We start from the raw sequence: 19,079 nt of genomic DNA on the forward strand, positions 1-19,079 counted from the left end.
GTTCAGTAACTGGAAAGATTGCTAGTATGGTACTGCTGTATTAATGAGGCTTTATTTTCATATTTGCACAAAAAAAAAAATAAACAGAAAAATTGTGATTTGCTTCACCATTAATGAACACATCCAAGCCGATTTAATACAATTATGCAGCCTCAAGATTTGTTATCCTTCAAAGTTGTATTGTGCAGCTTTGCAGCAAGCTTGTCGATCTCCGCTTGATTGGCTGCAGCTGCCTGTCTGACCTGCTGTGCCACACGCCAGGGCTGATTCTTTTTAGGACGCAGTTTCTGGAAGGGGAACAAATATTTAAAAAATGTGTACTACCAAAAAAGGAAAGTCACATTTACTATAAAGAAAAAGTTGACAAGGACACATTACCTTCACCTTTTTCTTTGCTGGGTCATGCACTGCTCCATGTCGCCACAGGTTTTCCTGATTAACAATGAGACCAGTTACCAACTAAACTATTAGAAATTACAAACAACCTCACTTCTCATGGTGACTAGCCATGTATATAGTTCAGTTTTTGTGCCCTGCTTTTTGAAATACTTACCACCCAAGTATAATGACAGTTACTTGAATTGAGTGTGTGTAGTGTTCAAAACACTACAAAATTTGAAAATTTTGTAAGCTGTGCACCTTGCCAAAAATCAATTCTGTTACACGGTTAACCCATTCCCTCTGTAGAGGAAAATAAGCCATACAGCAAGGTCTAGATTATCCATCGCTGCAAGGAAATGTTTCTCATCACTCCGAGCGCCACAAACTAAATTCCATTCTCCTCTTGTTGTATTGGGGTTGCAGCAAAGTGTCAACATGCATACAGGAAATCATTTAGCAAGTAAATAGCCAAACTATCAGCATGACTGGATACCACTAGTTTTGAAAGAGTAGTTTGTGATTTGACACATTTAACATTCAATGTGTCAAATCACAGAAGTGCAGGTTTACCTTCATGGCGAAGCTCTTCCCACAGCCAGCAAATGCACAGCTAAAGGGCTTCTTGCCCTCATGGTCTCCCAGTACGTGACTCTCCAAGTTGAAGCGACGAGTGAACTTTTTATCACACCCTTCCTTGGGGCACGACAGCTTCTTTCTCTCCCCAGAGTGGACACGCAGCGCATGCTGGTGCAAGAACCAGGTGTTGTTAAACTGCTTTTTGCACTCGCTACACGGCACCTTGACTGAGAACAAAGACGACATTAAAATATGCTTGCCATTTGTGCAATTCAACAAAAAAAAAGTCTAACACTTCCCTGCATTACATTCATACCTTTGTGTTCTTTTCGGTGCTTCAGATATTCTGTCCACGTCTTTCCCTGAAAAGAACATGCTTCATTCTCACAAGGGTAACCTGCAGCAGAGAGTTTTGTTAACACAATACAATTAAAAAGAAATAAGAGTGGTCTGTTTATCGACCAACCTTCATGCACTCTCTCATGATGCTTCAGTTTACCACGAGAGGGAAATTCTCTTGTGCAGCCACTGAAAGTACAACTACATCAAGAGATAAAGTTCAGATTTGAGATGGCCAAGGACAGATAGATACAAATTTCAGTTATTCTTGCATCAGATTTGTAGCCACTCACTGAAATGGCAGAATCTGTTGGTGCTCACACATATGGGCTTTCAGTTGGTTCCTCTTGTTGAAATCCTTTCCACAGCCGTGATGGTCACACTGAAAAAGAATAGGAACAAAAGCAAGCCAGTACATCATTACAGTAAACTCCATACTACTTGTATACAACAAAGTAAAAAAAAAAAAAAACACCCCAAACAAAAGAAAACTTCAGGATTATTTTACTTTATATTGCTTCTCCTTGTGCTGGTGAACTCGAGCCATGTGGTTCTTCATTCTGGTATTTGTGACAAAGGCCTCAGAGCATCCATCCGCCAGACACCTGGAGACCAGAGCGGGTAACTGATCAAGACAGACCACCATGGTTACATTTTACTGATCCAAGTCATTTCAAATAGGAATCAAGTGGCTTACTTGTGTGGCTTTTCCCCACTGTGAATGAGCTCATGTCTGGTGAGTTGATAACGAGTGCAAAAGCTCTTGTCACAGTTCTCACAAGAGAACGGTTTCTGAGGGGAACATTTGACACATAATCCCAACAATGTTAACTGGAGATTAAAACACAATATCAACTGTTATGGGTCTACTCTGTACTTGTTATATAATTTGTTCCGTTTGCCTTGTAACAGTTCAGAGCCACTTACCAATCCTGTGTGTTTGCAAAGATGAGCCTCTAGCTTCCACGACTTACTAAATGTAGCTTTACAATCAAAAAAAGAGCAAACGTAGCTTTTTTGACATTGCAACCTCTCCCCCATCTTTAATACGATATGTCAGATGTGGTGTTGTGGTCACAGACAAAACTAGTAGTAAAGGGGCAGGACACTTACTGGCCTACAACCAGCAGCCCACCTGTGCTTAATTTATCTTATTGGAATGTACCAATTAGAGCAGGAAAAGGGGGTGTCCTATCTCGCTGAAACTAAAACATATGCAAGAGATTTGATATTTTAACATTTTTACTACAACAAATGCATATGATTTTTTTAAACCTATACTTATAAAACCTCATGTTCAGCAGTGACCTACACTCGATGATTTAGGCCCCATGAGTTTAATAGTGATCCAATTGATACTCAAACATTATAACGTCTATGACTCTTTCCTCCACTTGATTGATTCAGGCTTTAAAAATGTCACCCAGGCTCCTTGCAGTATGCATCCCTATCTGCTGTGTGTGTGTGTGTGTGTGTGTGTGTGTGTGTGTGTGTGTGTGTGTGTGTGTGCAAGCAGGGAGAGAGGCGTCTGTCTCCATTAATCACACACAGAATTTACTGCTCTAATCTTATCAACCCTCCAATATTGTTTTCTGATATGTGTGCTTTATTGTTGTCAGAACGTAATCTTGAGTGAGATCCTTTGTGACCCACAAACCTGAAACTAAAATCAACCTTTCTCAGCCCTGCACAATGTGACTATATAAATGGCCCATTATTTTCTCTTACAAAAGGAAAATGTAATTCATTAAACAATAAGAACCACTATTTTGCTGTATAACACACATTACTTTGTCACTTAGCTAAATCGCCCGTAGGCACAGTGGCAGTGGCCGCTGTTCAGCAATGGTTACACAGTCTCACATTAAAGCTAGACTAACTTTAGCTGAACAGTAGCCACTGTGGCCACAAGTTACAATTACTATATAGGAGAATACTGAAGGAAATGCTAAAACTTAGTGTAACAGTAGCACAAGTAGAGAAGAGTCATAGAAATGTGACTCAGTAACTGACTCAGTTATTCAGCAATATTCAACTAACGTTAGCTAACATTAGCCGCCGTGAGCTACTGGTCATACCAGATGAAGTGGTTATAGCAAAACTCCTGAGTGTAATAAACTGAGCAAGTGTGCCTTTATTATTTAAATGCAATTAACTTTTAAATTGTCAGAAGAGGACATTTAGTTTTCTTTTAAGTTACATACCAGTAGTTTTGCTTTAAGTCAATGTAAATGCTAAAACTACCATTTAATTAAATGGTTAATTAAAAAAAAATTAAATAGCCTATTAAGGATTATACCAAACTGCTTAAAGCGAGACTTTGTAACTTCTGGTTAAATGCCAAAACATTGTGTAACAGCAGTACAACTAAAGAAGAGTCATAAAGTCAACAAAACAAACTGTTAGCAATGTCTGATATACAGTAACATCTATTTTGAAAGTTTGCTAACATTAGCTAAGACTAGCCACCATTAGCTACTGGTCATACCAGACCAAGTAAGCCTGTAGCAGCAACACCCCTGAGTGTATTAAACTGAGCAAGATTGTGCATTTGTTTGAATTAATGAATTCAACTTTTCATTTGTATGAGATATTCTTTCTATCGAAACATACATAGATTCGCTTTAGATAACAAAAAACAAACATTTTAAGACTCTAGAAAAAAGACAGAGACACTGACAATCCAATCACACTATCTGCTTGTCCAAACATTAGAGATCACCCTCTGAGCCCATGCCATGCTCTCATGTGAAACCTTTGACTGACTTTTGTGAATAAGGCCTATTGAGAGCCTGTTGGGGCGTTACCTTGGTGCCCTCCCACGCTTCAGGTAAGCATGCCTGGGTCAGTTGACACCTTTATCAGCCTCCTGCTCTTCTCATCTGCCCCCCACATGTCTGCTGTCAGGGCCAGGATCAATACAGCTGGCCCAATATCCACATATATGACCATGCCTCCCCCCCCGTCTCTGATAACCACACAGACTCTATCACTCCACCTATCACACACACAGATACAGCATGCACTCTGTTTGACTGCAGTGGGATTTCCTTGTGCCTTTGTCAAATCTCCAGGCCTTTCCCAAACACACACACACACACACACACACACACACACACACACACACTGTGTGGGCCTAGACACTGTCACACCCACACTTTCATCACAGTCACAAAAATGACTCTGAGGAAAAGAGTTTAAAGGGTTGGTTCACCCAAATTACAAAAAACATATTTTCTCAATTACAAAATGTGTGTTTAAAAAAAATTAAATTAAAGACTTAACCCCAACACAAAATAAATTAATGGAATTCCATATGTGGTGGAAATTGAAGGTATTTGTAGTTTACCTCAGTATTTCATTTTATGTTAAGTACTTCTACTTCATTTCCTTTTTAAATTAAATCCCATTTATTCCCATTGTCCTCAGATTTTTCAGATGTCTTAAAATCTGGGCACAAGGCCCAAAAATATTTATGTGGCTTGATAACACTAAAGATTTGTGAAAAAACATGTTTTTGTGATTTGGGTGAACCTGCCCTTTAAATTAAGTGTAATCAGGTGAGGTAGCAAGGCTGATAATTGTGAAATTTCATATGGTGCAACATTTCCACACACTACTCCTCTTGCATCAGCGGCGTTCATATCCAATTATCTACTGTGTGTGTGGTTAATATGTTACAACCTGGGTCGATACGGCTGCTGCCTGAGCTGACAGACTCAATCTGTGTGTGTCAAACATGTGTGATTAAGGAGTTCATAGTGCTCCATGGCTTTTATCCACCATCCTCGTCTTTTTGCCCTCCTTTTTGCCTAGCTTGTTTTCCTTCTCTTTCTCTCCCTCTCTGTTTACTTTTTCCTCCTTCAATCAGTAACTTTCATGAGTCAGTGCCACACATGACACTCTGGTGTATCTGTGAGAACACACACAAATACAAAGGACTTACTGTAGATGTATAGGCAGGGTGGATCAGATTATGCTATAAGGAGAATACAGTATAGATTCATACACACTTGAAAAATAAAAATTGAAGCACTAAAAATGCATGATAAATTATTTTCAAAGCAAATTTTTTTATTTTGAACAGGGTTGCTAAAAGTTGTGGGGATATACAAAAATGTAGAGGCACCATTTGTCTTATCTAAATACTGCTGGCAAAATCCAGATCAATACCAAGGGCTTTGGCTGCCAACTCGCTCATTGATTGATTGCATTTTATTCTTCCATCTGTTTCTCCTGGTTTTATCTCCTCAGGTTGTTGGATACTTACTACTCTGTCATGATAAGACCTGTGTCTGAATTCCCTGACCTCAGGCCTACAGGGTTATAAGGGTGAAGAAAGACAACCTCTGCAGGTTTATCTTGACACCGTTGTCTAGGTGGAGATTACAGCATTCATTTTGTGTCTTTCTGTCTTTTTTGAATAAACTTCACTTCCTCCACACATCTCTTCTACTCCCAAGAAAATTCAGATGCATCCAAAGAAATTAATTATAATCCTTGGACTGATCCACTGTTGGCCTTCCCTCTCCTGATCTCGCACAAACACACACACTTCATCCTGTCAGCTGCTCCCTATCTCTGTAAACTGGTCCTAATTCGTGTAAATATTGGGTAAAGTACTGAGGTGCGATGAGATAACCTATTTGTCACATAACCAGCCAGCCATTCAGCCTCTACTGATTAAACAGCACACATCAAGTGGTCCACACACACACACACGCACGCACGCACACACACACACACACACAACTGAGATATATAAAAAATGTATCCAGAAGAAAATACAAAATTAAAAAACTGGTCTCGCAAAAATATGGTGTACTTAAAAAATTTAAGAATGTTACCACTATGTCTCATTAAATGGTGAACCCTGTAACTTAGCAAATCTCTTATGATTTTATATATCTTTTATCAGTCTCTTATTCACAAAGACGTTCATTGCAGCTGACAGATATTCAATAGAGATATAGTTACATAACATAAAAAAGTAATTTTATAATGGTATATCAGAAGTAGATTACGCATGTTTAGAATTACTATTTTTTAACTATATAGTTGAGAGTACAATTGCCATTCTCACTTGTATAAAATGTAAATTTCAATCAATCATTCAACATCAAAATTGTAGATCCTTTTATGCAGCTAGTATCCATGTTCCTGTTTTTGTTGCATTACATTTCACCTTACACTGGAAAGCACTTTATGCTACTCGTGTCAAAAGTTCTATACAAATAAAATTAGTGCATATATATATATATATATATATATATATATATACACACACACACACACACACACAGTGGTTAGGTGGGAATTTAGAGAAACTGCTGAATCATGGTCTGCCCAAAACCCAAACATATGTCAACTAAAGTTGAGACAAGTCGTAGCTAAACCATATCTGTGGCTATAATCAAAACAGGGTTTACAATTCAATAAAGCACAATCATTAACCCACTCACATCCCAATGTAGTAGTCTACAGTAGGCTTGCTATTGTACAGCAAGGGTCCTGTTTATTCTAAGCTTGATGCATATCCTGGTGCACACTGCCACCTACCGCACAAGCACAGTAGAAACTCTACCTGTGCCATCCACTACAAGAATGGGACTGAATTATAGGTTTATTTAAATATTAAATAAAATGGCACTATATTGCTGAAATACATTCATAGTGCAGGAAAGTTGGCTTGGTTCCTGACCATTTGTTCTTATGGATATGAAATGTTCCAAGAGTTGGCCTATATGATGACACTGAAAAAAATATTTTTATGGTTGCACCATCCAATAAGTTTCTATTTTGTTGCACATCATTCGATACATATTTCTCCATAATTTAGGATCATGTGTGGCATCTTTACAGACTTCAGAATCTCCGATAGTTTTGTGGGTTTGAGCAATGCAAAGACAGCGCGAGTTTGTAATGGCTGTCCCACTGGTACGGAGGTTTGACTGCAAGTTGCGCTCTGAAACTATGGACATCGTCAATGCTGTCTTGAGTGATCAATTTCAAATGCCATGCACAACCACACAGCGGTTTTCAATAACTATTTGATCAGACCTCTACGCAGATTACGGTTGAGCATCAGTCAGTCTTGAATGAAAAGAACAGGTTAAGGATACCATACCATGGCTCTCATCTATTAAAGTGTTCCAGTAAGACTTGTCATTAAGCCAGCATGCACAATAAAGTAGCTGAATGGAAATCAATGAATAATGTAATTTTTATTACTTACACCTATGCTTTGTTTTCATACAACTAGTCAAAATGTCTTAGGTGAAAAAGACCTGTTACAATCGACATGATAAAGATGTTGCATAGTTCTGCTTTTGCCTGGGTACATACCTTTGAATTCACCCACTTCAAAGATGGAAACCCAAATTCTGTCAGCTATCAGGTTAAATTGACAGTGCAAATTCAATTAACCTTGTAGACCCGACAGGATTTAAGTGTCGGGATGTAAAATGCTTGTGACACATGTACCAGTCACTCTCAGATCACCGGTGAAATAAAAAGTGCATTTGATTTCATTTAGCAATCAAAAGAAGAGAATCATCACAGTGATAGCACATCATTACACTTAATTCAAATGTGTGAACAGATAACATGACGAGCAGTGTGTGTACAAATTTTTTAATTTTGGTGAGCACTTTATGCCATGAACTCGTAGGGGATGGGCTCCAGCAGCTGTGGCTCGTTTTTCTTGGTGCTGACGAAGTGAGCATCACGAGGAGGAGCAGGCTGTGGAGACGAGGAGAATTTATGAATATTAAATAAAAAGCGAAAGCGACCAATTAATTCACCACATACTCTAAAGCAGTGGTTCCCAACCTTTTTTCCTTGGCGCCCCCCCTACTCATGTCTAAGAAAAGCTGACCCCCCTCACCGAAACCAAAGTTGAGGTTACTCTCGAGATAGAGCTTACTTTCTTTTTTGATATAGGAGTTATCAGCAACGTTTCTCCGCCATGTTTCATTCATAAAACAGTGCTGCCGTGGCAGCAGGACAAACGAGGATGATAGCAGCTAGCAGCTGACCTGATGACAGCAAGGTCCCAGGTTAAGAGGTCCCGGAGGTTTGGCCTACTAAGTAGCCTGCCTACAATTTTAAGCGAGGACAAAAAATATAGTTTTTATACAGACTTTCATATATATATATATATATATATATATATATATATATATATATATATATATATATATATATATATATATATATATATATATATATATATAGTGCATTATCATAATTTGTTTAACATGTGCACTTTTTTTTTTACCTCAACCTCTAACCAGATAAAAACTTGCGCACCCCCTGTGATCTTTGCCACCCCCCTGAGGGGTCCCCGGACCCCAGGTTGGGAACCACTGCTCTAAAGCATACCATTGGAAATCCATTCTAAATGATTTAATTTGATGTACACTAAAGGTGACCGTAAAAATCACTGAACCTGAATGACTTCATAAAAGAATGTTATCACCATGACATCTTAGACTTTCCATTTTTCAATAAAAAAAAAAAAATTCATACCTGTCGCTTCAGTTCCACCCAGCTGCCCTTCTGCTTGGCCTCCATCTTCTTGGCCTCGTTTGCCTTGACCCGCTGCAGGAAACTGTCCCTGCTCTTTGAGTGCTTCACATGCTCAATACGCACGTTAATCCTCTTGGCCAGGATCTTGCCCCTGTGAGAGCCAAAAACATGAATGAGTTCATATCAAACAGAAAAATCAAAAACAACTTGACAGCTTTAGCTCAAAATTCAAAGTAATTCCGTTTCTATATCTGCACTTCTTAGCTGTCTCCTCAACACAGCCCCAGGTCAAACACGAGTTTTAATGGGGTGCTTAAGGATGAAATACTTTTCCCAACGTGAATGACCACTGAGGACATGAACAATCCTAGTGGCAAAGTGAAGATGGGGTCACATCCGTCATTCTAGATTAAGTCTATGAGCAAGTACACACCAAAGACTGAATCTAGGATTTATAACAACATTTAAAAGACTTATAAACATGCACTCATCAAAACATTTTAATATGATATCTCCCCCAGGAAATTTTTTGTTAAGACTTAATTTCCTGCATTCCGATACATTTTTAGGCACAAATTTGTTGAAAACGTCTTTGTCAAGAAACCGCGCCCCCCCCCCCCCAGTTGAAAACTGTAGGAGTGACAAATAAGTTAACTGCTATTACTGTTGTAGCCAATTTGTACAATACAATAGTGTTATGAACACAAAATATGTTGAAATGTAATGTTTAATATTTTTGAAATATATTGTATTGATCAATATTGTCAGTGATGTTGAATATACAGTAGTGTAACGGATCGCCCTTATGGTTTGGCATGCATATGAACCGCGGATTAGTTACAAATGTCACCATCATGGTGTGAAACTGTTTAACTGCCGCTGCTACATGAATGGGGCTCAGCGCAGTCTGGGTAATGCCGACAAATCGCTCGGAACTGTGGTTTTTATGCGTAGGCTACTCCTGTGCCGCTCTAGCAACTCTCCGTTGGCTTGCGAACAGGAAAAACCCAATTCTGGTCAGGCCAATCACATTGTGTCTTGAGTAGGTGGGAGGGCTTAACATAAGGACAGGAGAGCTGCGACGGTTCTGCGTGAATTCCCCGCTACCTGAAAAACAAAGAAGATGGCTGCTGCTGGCGAACAGCGGTCTTTCGAAGTGGCTTCGGCTGCGACTCTAGAAGACTTGGAGTTAAGCACTGAAGTCTTTCTTAAAAAAGGAAGATGTGTTCGGAGTTTTGCCGACCGGACACGACAAAAGTTTACTCTATCAACTAGTGTTGCTCTGGTTGGCTGTGAGTGCAGAGGGAATTTGAAAGAGTTTATCCCGCCCCTCGGATTGAGCCATGCCAATGGCGAGTTCCCAGGCTAGTGCGGCTCGCATCAGGTGTTAAAACCCAACTGTACCAAAACACGGAATTGGTCTACTATTTAAGGCGACTAAAAGACGTTTTGACAGGTTATAAAACTTTCAATTTGAAGTCTCGATCGGAGCTCCGCGCCCATCAGCAGTGGCTTCTCGCTGCGCTGCTGGTCCCCCGGTGCAGCATGGTCACCGGGAGAGTCCGGTACAGCCTGACTGCAAATGGAGATCCCATTAGCGCTATACAGTGGCGCTTTCAGATCTAGTCAAATCAGCATCAGCTGCATGTGTATATAGCAGGTGTGGATGAAAGGAGGCTGGCTGCTGAAAATCAGAATGTTTTGGCACATTTTCCTTTGAACCTCTCTCTATGCAGGAAAAACCCTACATTGGCCTACGCAACCCCCATCAGGTTCACGATGACACAACTGGTATCACCATCCTGTGTGCATAGGGATGGAAGGTTTTAAATAATTGATTATTAGTGTGAGGAAGTTAAGTCCTTTGGTTGGTACCAGTCCAAAATTACACAGGCGTACACATTTAAATGGTCACAAAATAAATGCTGCTTCATACTTACTTGACCTGCTTGTTGACAATAATGCCGACAGCATGTTGGGTTACGTTGTAGACACGTCCTGTCTTGCCATGGTAGCATTTGTGAGGCATACCTCTCTGAATGGTACCTGTGCCCTAAAAAGAAATCACATATAACAATGTATTTAGCAACAACTAAGTCACCTTGTTATTAGTCACCACTGCATGGAACCAACAAGTTCCACTGTGAGTTTAGGTAAAGCCGTCCCAATAACAAAACAGGGCTTGACAAACTTTGAGGCACTTGTCCTTTGGGCAAGTACGTATACGTTTCACTTGTCCATGCACAAAAGTCACTTGTCCGGGTAAAGGATTTTTTCTACAATTTCACTTTCTACCCAGCAGAGGCTGATTTACCAAGGGATCCATTAAAAGGTGTAGCTACTTTACAGTTGAATATTAGCCGATGTTTAACTACGTACATTTAACCGATACAAATGCCGCTAATGCTTGCTAGGTACGCAGCTGCCGACACTAGCTAGCTAACGTCACTTACTTGTCAGCCAAGTTTCCCCCCGACCTGAGATTTTTTTTTTTTTTTTTGTAGGGTGGTAGGAAGACTCATCACCATTTGGCTCACCTGACATTCTTAACCTAACCATAACCAATCCCACTCCTCTTGCCTAAACCTGACCAGAGCAGGCAACGAGTACTAGCCATTCAGGGATGAGTTCCCTAATGAATATTCATGAGTCTTCCCCTACCATCCTGCAAAAAAAATTAAATAAAAATCTCTTCCACTTGCCCTACAAAAAAAAAAAAAAATCCACTTGTCCCAGACAAGCCTTAATGTCGAGCCCTGAAACATATCTCCCATTTAGAACGTTACTGTGCACCTTTCCCAAATCCTTGTCTGCTCAACTTTTGGTTTATGTTCATCCAGATAAATCATTGTAATGTCACATTTTAAAGCACATTTCACTGCAGCCTCTTAAAACTTCTGAAAGATGACTCAAGATAGAGTGGACAACCTAAGCATAAGATTAAAATTCCTGTAAATATTAAGTTAGTATTGTCTGGCCTAAATTTACCATGCAGTTTAACAAGAACATAGGCCAACAAACATGCTATGTCTTACCTTGATGTCAACAATGTCACCCTTCCTGTAGATGCGCATGTATGTGGACAGGGGAATTGGGCCTGTAAAGTAAATGCAACCAGTTAATTCATGTTATTTTGCAAATATTTGACAGTGGCTCTAAAAGCCACACACCATTAATAGGAGGATTGCAGTCAAAGTGTGGTCTGATATAAAAAGCTACCCTTTAAATATGTACTCACCATGCTTGCGGAATGGCCTGCTGAACATGTACCTGGTCCCCCTCCTCTTGCCTCTGGTGTTCGTCATGATGCCTGATTACTAAGAGAAAATATAACGTTACTTGTTATGAGTCATGGTAGTCTAAAGATTTTCTCCAAACGTATTTTATATCTGTTTAAATGGACGGAAAATGGCACGTCAACAAAGTATATCCGTCATAAAATCTACTATATTTTATAAACCATACGATAAAAAGCACGATTTGACTGCAGTAACAGCCCATGAACGCCAATATAGCTAGACCCAAGTTAACTTAACACAGACTAAACATGAGCTAAATGTGTTTAACAGCACATAATGGATATTTGTGATCAAATTGAGTCAACACAATGTAACAATGCTGCTGATTACACGAGAAAATATGCTTACGTAAAGGCTAGCCACAAAACGCATGTCTAGCACAGGTACCACTACGTTAGGCAACACCGTATCTGCAATATTACGGTCGAATTTCTACGAAAAAGTCCGAGTTAAGCTTTATTACAGCGGGTGCAACACGGTGTTGAAAGAAAACACTTTCCACTAACGTTAAACGTTTCTCTGCCTGCAAGGCCCACATGGAGAGCCACGCTGCTGGTCCTGCTCACATTAAACGGAAAATATCACGCAATTTAACGTTTTTTTCAGGCTTAACCACGACACTTATATATAAGGGGAAAACTGCGGTGCATATATGAGTATACTTATGTACGAATAATACGATAATAAAGTCAAAAACAAAATTTAAAACGGAGAGGATCTTACCCCCGGTGTCTACAAGATGGCGGGTACGGCGGAAAGAGAGATTAAAAGACCCAAAACTCCGCCTTGTGAAATACAATTGAGGCAGGCCGCAATATTGCCTGAACCAAATGAATGTGACGCTAAAGGATTGAAAAGCGTGTTCAGCAGATCCTAAGTCAGCTCACTCACAAATAACAATCCCGTACAACGTACGGTAACTGGTCCTAGGTCAGTTGTGATCTATAACGTTTCTGCGATTTTAAAGGGAAAACATATGACGCGGCTGCTAAAATGCAACTATTGTAAAAAATATATATAAAATAATAATAAAAATATGAATAATACTATATAAAACAATTCGTTATCATTCATAGCTATTGATTATACGCATGCGCAAAACTTCAGCAAGGCTAACCTTTTTTGATGAAATAGTATCTGTATCAATGATTTTGACATTATTTGATTTGACTTCGAGAACTGAGCTATAGGAATGTCCGAATGTGTGACACGCATATACCGAAACGAAGCGATCAGCTGTACCAACCATTATCGTATGGACAGTCATTACGTGAAGGCGGAAACAACAAGCAGTGCATTATCTCGTTTTCTTGAGCTGTTAGACCTTTCGTCGCGAGCTCAGCAGCAGTATAATCGCCTGCCTTTCCTCACGAGGGGAGCCAGCCCAATCTTGTCAGCGCGCGGCGGTGGTTGAAGATGGCGCTAGCCGAATGGAAATCCTAATGACAGTTTCCAAATTTGCCTCTTTTTGTACCATGGTAAGTGTACGGCAGTCTCATACTGACATTAATCGGGCCACAGGTTGATAAGGAAACCGTGATCTCACTCTTATTGGCTTTTAAACCGTGTAATTATAGATAAAAACAGTTAATTCTGGTGTCCGTGCTAGCCAAGCAATTTTCCGACCATAGCAAAGCCAGCAGACACCCACTGCCTTCTCCGCTCTGGTCTTTTAGCTAACGACAGTAACGTCAGATGGACACTCTTTAGTATTGATTTTTTTTTTTTCAACTCGTACGTTGGCGATTTATTCGGTTAATATGTATCACATACTCTTTGAGCACAGTGCACCTGCTGCAGCTGAGATTCACAGCTAACTAACCTAGCTATGGTAAGGTAGCTAGCGTTAAAGCTAAACCAGTGTTACATCTTGCAAACAGCTGGATAATAGATGGCTTCAGACTGGGAGACCATGAATCTGCAGTATGCTTAGAGAAGACGTGAAAAAAAGCTAAGTTGACGTGTTGGCCTTTACTACCAGACATTATTAACGCAGGCAATGACGACATGGTTTAACATTAGCTGCGCAGTTGTGGACCCGCTCCAGGTCCATGTCCACTCTGCAGTTTGCTGCTGTCAACATATTGCATCGTACTCTATTAACCCTTACCAAATCATAGCCGCCGCGGAGTCCTGTGCTGACTTCAAAAACATCTGCGTTTGAATATTTTCTATTCGAACATATGTAATTATGTCATCTCAGCCGAGTTTGACATTTAAACCCTTTTCTGGATGAGTGTAATCACTAGCTAGGAACAGCCTAACTTTGCTGTCCCTTAAAGATGATGTGTTTAGCTCTAGTGGCATAGAATGGCAGCGTGGAAGGGAAAATGCCTATTCTTGGACCCTTTAGTTTTTATTGTTTTATCTGTGCAACAAATTACCTTGGAAATGCCAAGTTGCTGCCTTCTAATTATTTGGCAGTTAATTACTAATTCAGTAGTGGTGTTGGTGTGTTTTGTCATCGTTTTTTCAAAATTATACCTGAACTTAAAATATGTCTGGGTTTTTTGGCTTTGTGCATTTACAGGGCGCCAATGCATCTGCTCTGGAGAAAGAGATTGGATCTGAGCAGTTTCCGGTCAATGAGCACTACTTTGGCCTGGTCAATGTAAGTAATTGATTCAGTGTTTTGTGTACACCTTTACTTGACTGGTACTCAGACTGATTTGACTGCATTCCATCATTGATTTTAGTTTGGAAACACCTGCTACTGCAACTCGGTGCTGCAGGCTCTGTACTTCTGCCGGCCGTTTCGGGAGAAGATCTTGGCGTACCGCAGTCAGCCTCGGCGGAAGGAGAACCTGCTCACCTGCCTGGCTGACCTGTTTCACAGTATTGCCAACCAGAAGAGAAAAGTGGGCGTCATACCACCCAAGAAGTTCATCACACGGCTTCGCAAAGAGAATGGTGAGAGGAAACTGATAAACGTAGGGGGATTAGTGTGTTCTAAAGGAGCTATAAGCAGAGTGTCATCACTTTAAAAACGGCTTAATTTCCTTAACCTTTTTGTTTTCCCTAATTGGCTGCTGACTCCTGGAGAGCTTGAAAACAGCATACGATCCTAAAGTACCTGCTGAACATGTAGTATAGCTGAATTGGAACTCTAAAGCGTCTCTGCACTTTCTTCCTCAGAGCTGTTTGACAATTACATGCAGCAGGATGCCCATGAGTTTCTGAACTATCTGCTCAACACCATCGCTGATCTGCTTCAGGAGGAGAGGAAGCAGGACAAGACCAACGGCCGCCTTGCCAATGGCACATTGGACTCTCAGAACAACAACAGCAATGCCACGCCCGCTCCCACCTGGGTCCATGAGATTTTCCAAGGCACTCTGACCAATGAGACACGCTGCCTCACCTGTGAAACGGTAAGATGTCTCTGCTGACGAGGAGGAAGTTTAAGTGGCTTACACAAAATGTCTACTACCGTGTGGCACCAGAATCTTGTTTAAACAATGTTTTAGGTAAATACAATAGAATTGCCATATGGCTATAGCCCTATATTATTATATTCCAAACTGAGTATTTAAGTTCTAGTATTTCGAGTTTAGTTGCGTTTAGCTTAATTTGATGTGATTTTTCTCTTCAGATAAGCAGCAAAGATGAGGACTTTCTGGACCTTTCTGTAGATGTAGAACAGAATACCTCCATCACACACTGTCTCAGGTAAAGTTAATGGCATATAGAAGCAAAGCTGAAGCAGGATTAGTAGTTGATTGACTGAAAATGAATCTACTATTATGATAAATACCGAAGATTTTTTTTTTTTTTTAAGCAAAAATGCAAAACATTTCATGGTTCCAGCTTCTCAAAGTGCTACCTTTCTTCATCTAACACTATAATAAACAGAATTACTTTGGGTTTTGGACTGTTGGTTGGACAAAAAATACAGTGTTTTGAAATTGAATCATTCATTTGTAGATGTGAACAGATTGTCCATTGACTGTTTCTCTCTTTGTGGCTCCTCTCAGAGGTTTCAGTAACACAGAGACACTGTGCAGTGAGTACAAATACTACTGTGAAGAATGTAGAAGCAAGCAGGAGGCACACAAGCGGTCCGTATACAAGTTGATTCTTGAACGTGTGCTTTTTAGGTGTGTGGTTGGTATTTAGATATAGTGTCTGACTCTGTAATATTTGTGATGTAGGATGCGTGTTAAGAAGCTGCCAATGATCTTGGCTTTGCACCTGAAGCGCTTTAAGTACATGGAGCAGCTGCAGCGCTACACCAAGCTGTCCTATCGCGTCGTCTTCCCTCTGGAGCTCCGCCTCTTCAACACCTCCGGGGATGCCACCAATCCTGAGAGGCTCTACGACCTGGTTGCCGTGGTGGTGCATTGTGGGAGGTGTGTAGGTGATCACACAGCCGGAATACAACACCTTATATCTGTCTCCACAGCAGCCAGAGACAGGCAGACAAATCATTGTTCTAATATTAAAATGCATTTGAAGCCATTAGCACAAGAATAAAGGTATATTAGAATCTAAATCACAGCTAGCAGGGGAAAACGCAGGCCCTCATCCATCATGTTCAGCTGTGCTGTACTGTTTCTCAGTGCCGGTTTTGACCCAGTTTGAGTGCAAGTTTGTCTGTCTGTGTTTATACAAGGTGTTTCACACAGCATGCTGAAACAGGCTCCAGCACTTCATTACTCTGAATAGAAATGTATTAAAGAAAGTATGTTCAATTTATATGGAGTTGAGCAACTGAGTTGGGGAGTCTTACAGATTAAGTTGTCTTTTCTTCTCCCTTTGAGCTTTACTCCCATTTAAGATTCCTTTTGCAGGGTTATTTTCAGAGCAGGGAGACGTATCATGAAATTGATGTCATGATTTTAGGGCATATATCATCTGGGATCATAATGTCATGATAGTGCTTAAATGATACAGTACTGAAAATTGCTTCAACTGAGTGAAATTAACAAATTTCTCCCCTTTTTGGCCAACATTTCCACGCAACAGGGCATAAGACAGTCTAGTATAGACCATAATACTATATGTATCCTGATACAGGCTTCATGATATTATTCTTTTCAGAATACAGTATTCGAACAAATATAGTATTTGACAATCCGCTTTAGCAAACAACTGCAATAGTGGTGGTAGTAAAAAAATACATATACACATGTATTTTTTTTTTTAACTTTATATATATATATATATATATACTTTTTTTTTTTCTCTGACGACGTAATTGCGCCATCCATTGTTGTATTTCGTTCCCATTTTCTCTCGCCTTGTGTTTCCTGTTTGTGTCTTTTGTATCCTGAACAATGATTTTAAAAAGTTTAAAATGTAAAGGCTGTCTAGAAAGAGAGCTGATAACTTTTCATACAAAGCACAGATTAACAAGTTACAGTAAGGAGAGTGAAGGGTTATCGCTTTTGTGTACGCGGATCAGTTTTACACAAGTTAGGGAAATAATTGCATATGTACTGTAAGGTGTAGGAGAACCTCCCATGTGAAGGTAAGTAGTGCCTAATTTATCATGCTGTCACGCCACAGGAATTGTTGGTTAATGCCTTCATGTTGGAAAAGCAAATAGAAGTCCTGTGAAGTTGTAAGCTAGTTTAATAAACGCAATACAGAGTTAATGTTTTCTAACATGAGACAATTGGTCCATTGTCTCATGCATACACATTACTAATTATTTTTTCAGTGCATATTAATCACGACTGAAAACACTTATTTAACAAGCTTTTAATATTTATTAATAAAGTCAACACTGCCCAGCTCCAGTCAGATTCAGTGAGTCAGATATTAAGACCGTAGAGGCTAAAGTTTACTATAATACAATGTTCTGTTTCTTTTTAGTGGTCCAAACAGGGGTCACTACATTGCCATTGTGAAAAGTCATGACTTCTGGTTGCTGTTTGATGATGATATTGTAGAGGTAAGCGAGTTCATTTGTATATATGTTTGATTTAGTATTAGTATACTATATATATATATATATATTAGTATACTTTTATTTTGCTAACCCTGCTGTGTGCCGTCTTTCTGTTCTTGTAGAAAATTGATGCACAGGCCATAGAAGAATTCTACGGTCTCACTTCTGAAATCTCCAAGAACTCTGAGTCGGGCTACATCCTCTTTTACCAGTCCAGAGACTAAATGTGGAGCTGAGTGTTTCACCACAGAAACCAGGAGAAATGCTCTCTTCCCTCTTAATGAGGAGCAGCGGACCATAAACGCACCATAGCAGCCCGCGTGGTGTCCCACCTGCCGGCACAGCTGTATTTCATACTTGTGCTTTTACGCACTCAGCACTGCAGCTCAGCCGTGTAAGTTCCCCATACTTACCAGCTGTCCATCCTTGCCCCCATCATCCCCTTCACTCTGACTGGACGCTGCTGCTGTCGGGACAATTAGACGACGAATGAAAATTGTGTCAAGATTGTTTTTAAAAAAAGACGTTGAATGAGGGTTGTACAGATATTGGTTGGTTGTATGAGTGGCGTATTAGGTTTTCATTGGCTGTGGGGTTGAATGGGTATTTAATAATTCATCTGATGTAACATTGGCCTGGTGTCTTCACCCCCCACACTGTTATTCTGCACTGGGATTTACTGTGGAGTGGATCATGTTTTTGATCATTGTCATGGATGTAAAGGAGGATGGGTGGGGGGGGTGGGGTGCCCCCTTTATAGGGCACACTGGGTTGTGTATTTATACAGTGTACAGAATGGTATTTGTATAAATATTACAAGAAGATGATAATATCATAGGAAATTGTTAGAGCTTAAGAAGATGTATTAACACTATGGTGCACTTTTGATACCGTTTTGTAGGTGTTGGCAAGTTTAATGTGAGGGTTTGCTTGAAAAGGCCTGTTATAAAGCGATCATTTTCTGTTTTAAAGAAAAAGAAATAAAGCCAGTAAGATTGCGGCAGGGTGTGCTCTCTTTTCTGTGCCCCACAGGTAGGCACCAGTAGGCAATGATGACTCAT

At 40.0% G+C, this 19,079-nt stretch overlaps 3 protein-coding genes across 3 annotated transcripts; 1 reads left to right on the top strand and 2 right to left on the bottom strand.

Annotated features, from left to right (window-relative positions):
- Positions 1–39: 39 nt before the first annotated feature.
- Positions 40–2,337, bottom strand: gtf3ab (general transcription factor IIIA, b). Its single transcript, XM_078281050.1, has 9 exons — positions 2,224–2,337; positions 1,994–2,088; positions 1,805–1,901; positions 1,590–1,678; positions 1,424–1,497; positions 1,274–1,354; positions 952–1,184; positions 379–432; positions 40–287 (listed from the first exon to the last, which is right to left on the bottom strand). The coding sequence occupies exons 1-9, from the start codon at positions 2,335–2,337 to the stop codon at positions 153–155; spliced, it is 972 nt and encodes a 323-aa protein (XP_078137176.1). The 3' UTR covers positions 40–152.
- Positions 2,338–7,913: 5,576 nt separating this feature from the next.
- On the bottom strand, positions 7,914–12,942 carry rpl21 (ribosomal protein L21). The gene is made up of 6 exons (XM_078280100.1): positions 12,849–12,942; positions 12,065–12,143; positions 11,862–11,923; positions 10,767–10,879; positions 8,827–8,977; positions 7,914–8,037 (listed from the first exon to the last, which is right to left on the bottom strand). The coding sequence occupies exons 2-6, from the start codon at positions 12,129–12,131 to the stop codon at positions 7,948–7,950; spliced, it is 483 nt and encodes a 160-aa protein (XP_078136226.1). The 5' UTR covers positions 12,132–12,143; positions 12,849–12,942; the 3' UTR covers positions 7,914–7,947.
- Positions 12,943–13,224: 282 nt separating this feature from the next.
- Positions 13,225–19,016, top strand: usp12a (ubiquitin specific peptidase 12a). The gene is made up of 9 exons (XM_078280098.1): positions 13,225–13,603; positions 14,656–14,736; positions 14,822–15,035; positions 15,261–15,496; positions 15,718–15,794; positions 16,100–16,183; positions 16,277–16,474; positions 17,943–18,021; positions 18,141–19,016. Exons 1-9 carry the CDS (start codon positions 13,556–13,558, stop codon positions 18,240–18,242), a joined length of 1,119 nt encoding a protein of 372 aa, XP_078136224.1. The 5' UTR covers positions 13,225–13,555; the 3' UTR covers positions 18,243–19,016.
- The last annotated feature ends 63 nt before the right edge of the window (positions 19,017–19,079 follow it).

Source organism: Sander vitreus, chromosome 22 (assembly GCF_031162955.1).
Source record: "Sander vitreus isolate 19-12246 chromosome 22, sanVit1, whole genome shotgun sequence".
In the NCBI taxonomy this organism is placed as follows: domain Eukaryota; kingdom Metazoa; phylum Chordata; class Actinopteri; order Perciformes; family Percidae; genus Sander; species Sander vitreus.

Bases quoted from the DNA above. Each gene is read 5' to 3' on its own strand.
- gtf3ab (XM_078281050.1), bottom strand. From the start codon at position 2,337: ATGGGGGAGAGGTTGCAATGTCAAAAAAGCTACGTTTGCTCTTTTTTT. The intron at 1,355-1,423 runs GTTGGTCGATAA...TCTCTGCTGCAG, and splicing joins TCATGAGAGAGTGCATGAAG to GTTACCCTTGTGAGAATGAA. The intron at 1,185-1,273 runs GTATGAATGTAA...CTTTGTTCTCAG, and splicing joins GCACCGAAAAGAACACAAAG to TCAAGGTGCCGTGTAGCGAG.
- usp12a (XM_078280098.1), top strand. From the start codon at position 13,556: ATGGAAATCCTAATGACAGTTTCCAAATTTGCCTCTTTTTGTACCATG. The intron at 15,036-15,260 runs GTGAGAGGAAAC...TTTCTTCCTCAG, and splicing joins ACGGCTTCGCAAAGAGAATG to AGCTGTTTGACAATTACATG. The intron at 16,475-17,942 runs GTGTGTAGGTGA...GTTTCTTTTTAG, and splicing joins GTGGTGGTGCATTGTGGGAG to TGGTCCAAACAGGGGTCACT.
- rpl21 (XM_078280100.1), bottom strand. From the start codon at position 12,131: ATGACGAACACCAGAGGCAAGAGGAGGGGGACCAGGTACATGTTCAGC. The intron at 10,880-11,861 runs GTAAGACATAGC...ATTTCTTTTTAG, and splicing joins GTGACATTGTTGACATCAAG to GGCACAGGTACCATTCAGAG. The intron at 8,978-10,766 runs GTAAGTATGAAG...TGGCTCTCACAG, and splicing joins ATTGTCAACAAGCAGGTCAA to GGGCAAGATCCTGGCCAAGA.